At 59.0% G+C, this 8,669-nt stretch overlaps 1 protein-coding gene across 1 annotated transcript in view; it reads left to right on the top strand.

Annotated features, from left to right (window-relative positions):
* Positions 1–797: 797 nt before the first annotated feature.
* Positions 798–8,669, top strand: part of LOC104290048 (chromosome unknown open reading frame, human C2orf42) — an 8,716-nt gene continuing 844 nt past the window's right edge. The window contains exons 1-7 of the mRNA XM_009889096.1: positions 798–1,623; positions 2,400–2,510; positions 2,890–2,994; positions 4,760–4,864; positions 6,878–6,985; positions 7,626–7,726; positions 8,428–8,586. Of these exons, the coding sequence (XP_009887398.1) occupies positions 798–1,623; positions 2,400–2,510; positions 2,890–2,994; positions 4,760–4,864; positions 6,878–6,985; positions 7,626–7,726; positions 8,428–8,586 (1,515 nt within the window). The remainder of the gene's footprint in view (positions 1,624–2,399; positions 2,511–2,889; positions 2,995–4,759; positions 4,865–6,877; positions 6,986–7,625; positions 7,727–8,427; positions 8,587–8,669) is intronic.

The following is an 8,669-nucleotide window of genomic DNA, read 5'->3' as shown; positions in this document are numbered from 1 at the left end:
GGAACAGGCGATGGGACAAGAGGGAACGGCCTCAAGTTGCGCCAGGGGAGGTTTAGGGTGGATATTAGGAAAAATTCCTTCATGGAAAGGGCTGTCAAGCACTGGAACGGGCTGCCCAGGGCAGTGATGGAGTCGCAGTCCCTGGAGGTATGTAAAAGGTGTAGATGCGGTGCTGAGGGACACGGGTTAGTGGTGGGCTTGGCAGTGTTAGGCTGATGGTTGAACTTGATGATTTTAAAGGTCTTTTCCAACCTAAGCAATTCTAGGATCCAGACAGGATTGCGGGGCCAGCGGCTCCTCCCAGCACTGGGGCAGCTCGCTGGGAGTCACTCTTCCTCCTCAGCTGCCAACCTGAGGCAAAAACCTGACCCGGGTGGATGTGGGGAGATGAGGAAATCGCCCTGTTTCTGTCCTGTCCACGCAGGGTTTTCTCTCCCATCGGTGCCTCAGATGGTGATTTCCACTGTGGTGTCTCTCCGAGCACCTGCACTGCACTCAGCAAGCGCGCCGGGGCTCTGCGCGTCCCCTCGCCCGCGCGTCCCCCTGCGATGGTGGGCAGGCCGCCCAGCTTTATTTACATCCCCCGACCTTTATTTAAGCCAGCCGCTTCCCCCTCTCTCTCTTTCTCCCCTCCGTCCCTGCCACTGCTGGGGACCAAGGATGGCCACCGCCTCCTGCGGAGGGACCCATAGGTGTCACCAGCCGAGCGCTGCGTCCCCGCTGTCCCTCCCGTCCCATCCGCCTCCCCGGGCTGTCAACTCATCCCCCGCTCTCTGCCCTCCCAGGTTTCCTGGAGGATGGAGCCGGCGTCGGTGAGGACCAAGGTGCCCTCCTTCCTGTCCGACCTGGGGAAGGCCACGCTCCGGGGCATCCGGAAATGTCCCCGCTGCGGCACTTACAACGGCACCCGAGGCCTGATCTGCAAGAATAAGAACTGTGGGACCGTCTTCCGCTACGGCACGCGCAAGCAGCCCAGCGTCGACGCCGTCAAGATCATCACGGGCTCCGACTTACAGGTTTATTCGGTGCGGCAGAGGGACCGGGGACCGGATTACCGGTGCTTTGTGGAGCTGGGGGTCTCGGAGACGGCCATCCAGACGGTGGACGGGACCATCATCACGCAGCTCAGCTCCGGCCGCTGCTACGTACCGTCGTGTCTGAAAGCGGCCACGCAAGGCGTGGTGGAGAACCAGTGCCAGCACGTCAAACTAGCCCTGAACTGCCAGACGGAGGCCACCCCGCTCACCCTGAAAAGCTCGGTGCTCAACTCCATGCAGGCTTCGCCCGAAACCAAACAAACCATATGGCAGTTGGCGACCGAGCCCACGGGGCCGCTGGTGCAGCGCATCACCAAGAACATCCTGGTGGTGAAGTGCAAGGCCAGCCAGAAGCACAGCCTCGGCTACCTGCACGCCTCCTTCGCCCAGAAGATGAGCGCCAAGACGCTGACGGACCACAGGTTCTCCTGCTCCTGCCAGGCTCTGAAGCCCGGCAAGGGCAGCCCGGCCGAGGAGGAGGCGCCGCCACCGCGTTGCATTCATTTCTTCGCTTGCATCTGCGCCTTCGCCAGCGATGAGAGCCTGGCGCAGGAGTTCGCCGACTTCCTCGCCTACGACTCTGGCGGTAGGTGGGGGAAGCGACGCGCAGAGGATTTCGGGGGGATCGTATCGGGCCGATGCCACCTGCTGCCTTCCCTCCCTCCCACTCGCGCTGAGGCAGCTGCCTCGCTTCGCCTGGGCTGCCCTCACATCTGCTCCCTATCAGCGCTTCGTTAGCTGGGGCTTCATTTCCTGCCCCCTCCCTCTGCAAGGAGAGAGCTTTGTGGGGAGTGATTCCTCCTGAGCTATAGCTCCCTTCTGGCTCCCAGCGTGCGGGGTGCTCCCTGTGCTCTCCCGGGAGCCGGTTGGGGGGCAGATCCCGCCGGGCTTTGCCGTGAAGGGTGCTCGGGGTGAGTCGGGTCCCTCTTCTGGACTGGGAGCTGGTTGTCCTCTTGCCTTTGGGCCAGAGCAGTGCTGGGGGAAGCCCAGCTCGTTGCGAACCCCCCTCCCACGGCAGCAACCTCTGGTGTTCAGTCTGCCGGGGGGTTGTGCACCCCGATAGGCGCGCCTGGATAATGCCGCACTGTCTTTAGGCACCCAAAGGTGAAAATCGGCCCCGAGGAGAGCGACCTGGGTGATGTGAGTGAATTAAAGGCGCTATTCATCTTAATGTTCTTCCCCAATAAGCGTGTCTGCAGGGTCAGGAGGGCTTTGGGGTTTCTCTGAGGATGTTTGGGGTGTGCTGGGAGGTCTCAAGGGACTAAACGCTGGTGTGGGGAGGGGGGTGTGCGACCCCACATCCCTGCAGTGCTGCTGCTTGTGTTTGAGATGCTTTTAAGGACAGAGTCTTGTTTCTCCTAGGTCTGAAAGGGATGGTGGTCCCGCAGTTGGTCGGCAGCCCCGAATCCACGGGGCAGGCTGGGGAGGCGGCTGCTGCCAGGCCCAAGAAGAGGAAAAAGGACATAACGCCCGGTGAGTGCCTGCTGGGGGCTCTGTGGGACGAGGCGGACGTGGTCCGAAGCCAAAAGCCAATGCCCAGCCAGCACGACCGCGGTAGGGGCAGCTCTGCAGTGACCTACCAGACTCGTAGCCGGCCGTGTGCTGTGTCCGGTGCCGATGGGAGCTTTGGGAGCGGCTCTGGCTGCCGCCATGCTCCTGCCCGGAGTCCAAGTGGGTCTTTTAGTGACCATTAGTGGTGTTGAGGTGGCAGGAGCTGTGGGCACAGCCCACTCTGGGGAGAGAGAGGGGATTTCTCCATCCCACCCGCCCTGCCCGGGGCAGGGATGCCTGCATGCGGTGCCCGTGGACCCCCGAGACTTGTGCACTGACCCTCTCTGGACCGATCCCTCAGGGGTGCAGGCGACCAGCCCTCTTCTGGCTCAAGATCAGGCTCACAGCAACCCCAGGAGAAGCAGCCTGAAGAAGCCAGCCGTCGCCTCCTCGCTGAAGAGACAAGGTAAGCCTCAGCCACGCGTCTCGCCGGAGGTTGGGAGCGCTCAGGGACCGGGCGGATGCCCGCAGCCTTTCGTTTAGTGCCGCCGTAACCATCGCGGAGGCGACGGCTGGCCCGTCTCTGTTCATCGGTTGCTCGAGGAGGTGAAAATTGGGCTCAGCAGCTCGGTGTGCTGGTGGCTGTGTGCATCTGGCGCGGTGCGGGGTGCCGGGGGGGCTCTGGTTGGCCATAGGTGCGGTTGTTAGAGAAGGACGATGCCGGTGTCCTGCCAGGGTGGCTCTTTGGTGGATTTCTTGGTGCAGAAAGCTTAAAGAAGTTGGTTTGTGGTGGGGCCAGTGCTGCTGTGAGCAGGCGGGAGTTATTAAATATCTCATAATGCCTAAAGTCCCTTCTGACCCCTGTGGTTCTGCGATTAAGTGCTCTCCTGGATAAAATGAATAGATGAAATTGGCTCAGGCGAAGTGGTGAGCTGGTTTCCATTGTTGTTTTTTTTTCTGCTGCTGGTGTTTGCAGCCTCTCCTAATGCCCAGAGCTGCCGGGGGGGAGCTTGTTGTGGCCAGAGTAGCTGTGGTTTCGGGTGGCAAATCCTCGCTTGGAAGCACTGTGAAGGAGATGGGAACTTGGGTCATGCTGGCCACCGCGGGGAGATAGTCGTGGGCACAAAAGTGACAACTGGTGTCTCTGAGCAGACAGCGACGTGCTCTGACGTGCTCTGACGTGCTCTGACGTGCTCTGACGTGCTCTGACGTGGTGTTCGGAGAGGGAAGGGTCACTCCCATGCTACGAAAACCTACAGGTTTTCCCAGTGACTTGGAGCCCTTTAGAGAAAGCTGCTTTCCTTGCTGGTTATGGGGTAGGAGCCTCAGTGTAGTGCTTTTGTTCCTTTTAGCTTTAGTTTTGGCCTGGAAAGGGGTTCCTGTCTCTTCTGTTTATTTCCCCTTTTCCCCCCATGCTAGTTTTGCTCCCACCGATGCCCACGTGTTCCCCCGGGGGAGTTTGGGTGCTGTGGGCAGGGGGTGAGGACGCGTCGGGTCCCACTCCCGGGGACGGGCACTGTGAAAGCTGCTTCCCGGTGTGACGGTGTAATTGTACTGCGGTGCCGAGGCCGCAGCCCTTGCTGAGAGCAGACGGGGTCTCAGAAGCAGATTTGTCACAGTTAGAGCAGTCCCACGCCTCGGGAGAGAGGTGCCCGAGGCAGCGGCGTCTGATCCACGGAGCTGACGGATGGACAGTGCTGTTTGTTGTCCTGTTGCCTTCCTGAGCTCTGTTTGACACAAGTAGTTGTGTCTGCGCCGCTGGGGAAACTCCTGCAGGTAAAGTGGGTAATACTGGACCGGAGGTGTCCGCAGAGGAGACTCCTGTTGAGTTGGGAGGTCGTCGCTGTACGCTGTACCGGGGTCTGGTGGGCAGCGGCCTGCTGGTTTAGGGGTCTGGCTGGTAACTGGGATCCTACGGGATCGACGCGTGTCTGGCTGGGAAAATTCCTGGCTTATAATTAAAACATTGGGGTTGCATTCAGAAGATGCGGGTTGGTATCCCACAGGTCTTAGCAGAAACTAAGAGGCTCTGCCTCTTGTCTTAAGTTTCTTGATGGCGGTCAGGATTATAGGAGAGGGCAGTAACGGTGACATTGACGGGGAGCTGAGTGCGGGAGGCTGTGGGGCAGCTGGCGTGGCTCGCTCTCGGCTATTTCTCCTGCCCGTCTGGCTGAGCACTTCACTTGTGTGCTGATTTTGATTTTGATTTTCCTTCCCTCTCTCTCTCATAGGCTGTAACCAGCAGCTGGATGAGTCGCAGGTGACCCTCTCCTTCCAGGACTGGCTGGCCAGCGTCACCGAACGCATCCATCAAACCATGCACTACCAGTTTGAGGGTAAGGCTTTGGGCTCTTTTTTACTCCGTGCAGGACTCTGCTCCGCGCACTACCTCTGTCGTTAAGCTCTTGGCAGCAATAATTAACCAGTAGCCCCAAGGGAAGCGAGTGTTTTGCTCAGCTTGGAGCAAACGTTATTTTGCCAGGGGAAGTTTCTATTATCATTGATAGAAACTCAGCCCCACAGCGAGCACAGCCCTGCCTTCGGGGCACACAGGGGGGCGAGGAGGAGGACAGCGGAGCGCTCCATCATTGATAGAAACTTTGATTTGTTTCCTGAACACGGACTTAATGCATCTCAGCAGCCCGGGGCTGGTGTTTATCCCGGGGAAAGAAGTAGTTCCCTAAGAGGTTACCGATGCGGGAATTCAAACTCCCTGGGCCCACGCAGAAGAGGTGAGGTGCCCGACATGGTGGGAGGTATGAGAAATACTAGTAAGCCACTTTTCCTCCTGGGGGCTGGCTGGAGCGCTCCGCTGTCCTCCTCCTCGCCCCCCTGTGTGCCCCGAAGGCAGGGCTGTGCTGGCTGCGGGGCTGAGACACTCCCTGTGCGCATATGGCAGTGGGTTGTGGCTCTAATACCTGTCACCGCTCCCCATCCCCGGCGAGGGACTTGTGCAGGCAGCAGGGACACCTCCAGCTTGTGTTAGGTCTGTAAAAGTCTTTATTGGGGCTGGACTTGATAAGTCTCTTTGCTGGGAGAGCTGTGCAGGTGTTCACCTAAAGAGAGGGACCCCAACCAACACCAGGAAGGAAGCAGCCCTTTGCAAGCAACGTTAGAGCACTGTGAGTTTGTCACATAAGACAACCGCCCCATCCTGCTGTCCCGCTGCCCGCCCTGCGAGGTGGCACAGCCGCAGGAAAGACGCTGCTCTCTTGGCAAGCTGCCGGCAGCGCCAGCCCCAGTCTGTTGTGCTTAGTTCGTGGTTGGACTTAGTCATCTTAAGAGTCTTTTCCAACTTAAGTGAGTCTGTGGTTCTTCAGGACAGTTACAGTGGCAGCAGCTGTGTCACCCCAGCTTAGCAACAAGAGTGACCAAAGCCCCCTGCCCCTCAGAGGACCAGATGGGGCTGGTAAAACAGGACCAATTTATTAATAACTCTGCTTCTTAGCTGGGTCTCTTCTAACTGCTGCTATGAGCAGCATGTTGTGCAGACACTGTTTGCTCTCCGAACGGTAAGACCAATGGTTATAGCTGATGCCAAGGAATTGTACGGAGAGAGGCTCTTGCGTAGACTTACTGCTCTCACACCCACAGTCAGCAAATGTTGTTATTTGCCCCGTTGGAGGGGCGGCAGCAGAAAAGCATAGTGGGGTCCCACCCGCGGGGAGGAGCAGACAGGACAGGGGACCCCAATCTGCCCAGAGTATTCCATCCCATCTGCCTCATGCTCAGTGTAAAAGCTGAGGGACCAAAGGGTCAGGGCTCTTTCTTCAATGGCTGCAGCTGAGGAGGACTCTTGTGCGTTCATCTGCCTTTGAACCCAATCCTGAATCCAGTTCCCATCCATCACTGAGTCGAGTCTGGGTCTTCCCCGGTGCCTGCTGGTGATGCGATCGTCATCATCATCCTGGGAGCTTGAGACAGTTGCGTATACACTTAATTAGTGTCTTTTAATTGTATTATTTCATTTAAGTAGGTTAGTTTGTTCTAAATTCTTAAGTCTCTCTTTCCTTCCTGTGCCTCTCTGTGTGAGTTGGGGTAGGGGGAGCATCTGTCGGTCCCCTCTAGGGTAACCCCACCTCCCCAGCAGCCGAGTTTTTTTTTTTCCTAAACTGCAACAAAGCCCCAGCTCTCCCCATCAGCGCCCGGAGCCGGCACAAGGGTGAAGCACCGGACTCTGAATTCTAGAAGATGTTTTTACTGTGAAGGTGGTCAAATACTGGCAGGGCTCTGGGTGCGGAGTGGCAGAGACAGTCAGAGCTCAAAGAGGAGTCCCCCCTTTCCCCCCAAGCGCCCCCACTGCCCGTCCCCTGCCCTCACCCCGTGTCTTCCCCTTCCTGCCCGCACAGGCAAACCGGAGCCGCTGGTGTTCCACATCCCTCAGGCTTTCTTTGATGCGCTACAGCAGAGGATCTCCAGCGGGAGCGCGAAGAAGCGCCTGCCCAACTCCACGACAGGTAAGAGACACACACAGTTACACGAGAAAACCCTCCGCGCGCAGGTTAAAGCACGCAGCTTTAGGAGGAAGCTCCCAGAGGAAGACTCTTCCCTCCCCACTGGTTTCCAGCAGCTTTTCCCCCCTCTCTGCAGCGGAGTAGGGGACTTCACCCCCTGGCTGTGACCAAGTGCTGCCTCCGAGCCACAGAGGGCTCTCAGCCCTCGCTGCTTTCCACACTGCTGTAGCACAGAGTGTAAGACCAGACTGAAGCAGAGTTAAACACAGCATGTTGGTGCTGCAGGAGCAGATGTCGCCATCTCTGCGGCAGCGAGGCCTCAGGACCACCACCGCCACCTCTCTGGGTGCCCCCACACCCCCCTCGCTGTGCATCGGGGCAAGCAAAGGCAGAGTTGCTCAGCTGAGCCCAGTGCCGGTTCGCACTCAGTTCAGGAGCAGTGTCGGAGTGAGAGTCCTGGGGAGAAGCGCAGAGTCGAGGACAGAACCAAACCCTCGGGAGCCGGGGCCACCTCCCAGGCGAGGCAGGTAGTCACAGAGCAAAGAGAGCCAAGACCACCACAGAACAAAGGGGACAAGCGAAGGAAGAAAGCGCCACGTGAGAAGATTTTTCCTTCCCTCACTGTCTTTTTCCCTCCCGGCAGCTTTTGTCCGCAAGGATGCCCTTCCCCTGGGCACCTTCTCCAAGTACACGTGGCACATCACCAACGTCCTGCAGGTCAAGCAGATCTTCGATACGCCCGAGGTAAGAGGGGGAGGCGCCCCCCTGACCCCCCCAACACCCACAGAATCACAGAATGATGAGGGTTGGAAGGGACCTCTGGAGATCATCTAAGTCCAACCCCCCCGCCAGAGCAGGGGCACCTCCAGCAGTGGCACAGGACGGCGTCCAGGCGGGTTTGGGATGGCTCCAGAGGGGGAGACTCCCCCCCTTCTCTGGGCAGCCTGTGCCACTGCTCTGCCGCCCTCACAGCAGAGAAGGCCCTCCTCAGGTGGAGATGGAACTGCCCATGGTCACCTTTGTGCCCGTTCCCTCTTGTCCTGTCACTGGGCACCGCTGGAAACAGACTGTTCCCACCCCCCGGCACCTCCCTTGAAGGAGTGATCAGCGTTGAGAAGATCCCCCTCAGTCTTCTCTTCTCCAGACTGAACAGCCCCACGTCCCTCAGCCTTTCCCCATCACAGAGATGCTCCAGTCCCCTCCTCATCTCCGCAGCCCTCTGCTGGACCCTCTCCAGCAGTTCCCAGTCCTTCTTGACCCGGGGAGCCCCGAACTGGACACAGCGCTCCAGATGTGGCCTCCCCAGGGCAGAGCAGAGGGGGAGGATGACCTCCCTCCACCTGCTGGCCATGCTCTTCTCGATGCCCCCCAGGATGCCGTTGGCCTTCTTGGCCGCCCCCAACACCCCCAGCCCCTCACCTGGCTGTTTCTTTGCTTGCCTGCAGCTGCCTCTGGAGATCACTCGCAGCTTCATCCAGAACCGGGATGGGTCCTACGAGCTCTTCAGGTGTCCCAAGGTGGAGGTGGAGAGCATCGCCCAAGCTTATAGCCACCTGGAGAAGCAGCCAGCCATCAGGCCCCTGGAGCTCAAGACCTTCCTCAAAGTGGGTGAGTGGGGCAACTTGTGACCCCCCTCGGCATCTCTGGGCCCAGGCTGGACTTGGGGGGGGCTCCAGGAGAGCTCAGT

Source organism: Charadrius vociferus, unplaced genomic scaffold, assembly GCF_000708025.1.
Source record: "Charadrius vociferus isolate BGI_N301 unplaced genomic scaffold, ASM70802v2 scaffold2157, whole genome shotgun sequence".
In the NCBI taxonomy this organism is placed as follows: domain Eukaryota; kingdom Metazoa; phylum Chordata; class Aves; order Charadriiformes; family Charadriidae; genus Charadrius; species Charadrius vociferus.
The sequence above is the reverse complement of the archived record's forward strand: the minus strand, read 5'-3'. Positions and strand labels throughout refer to the sequence as shown.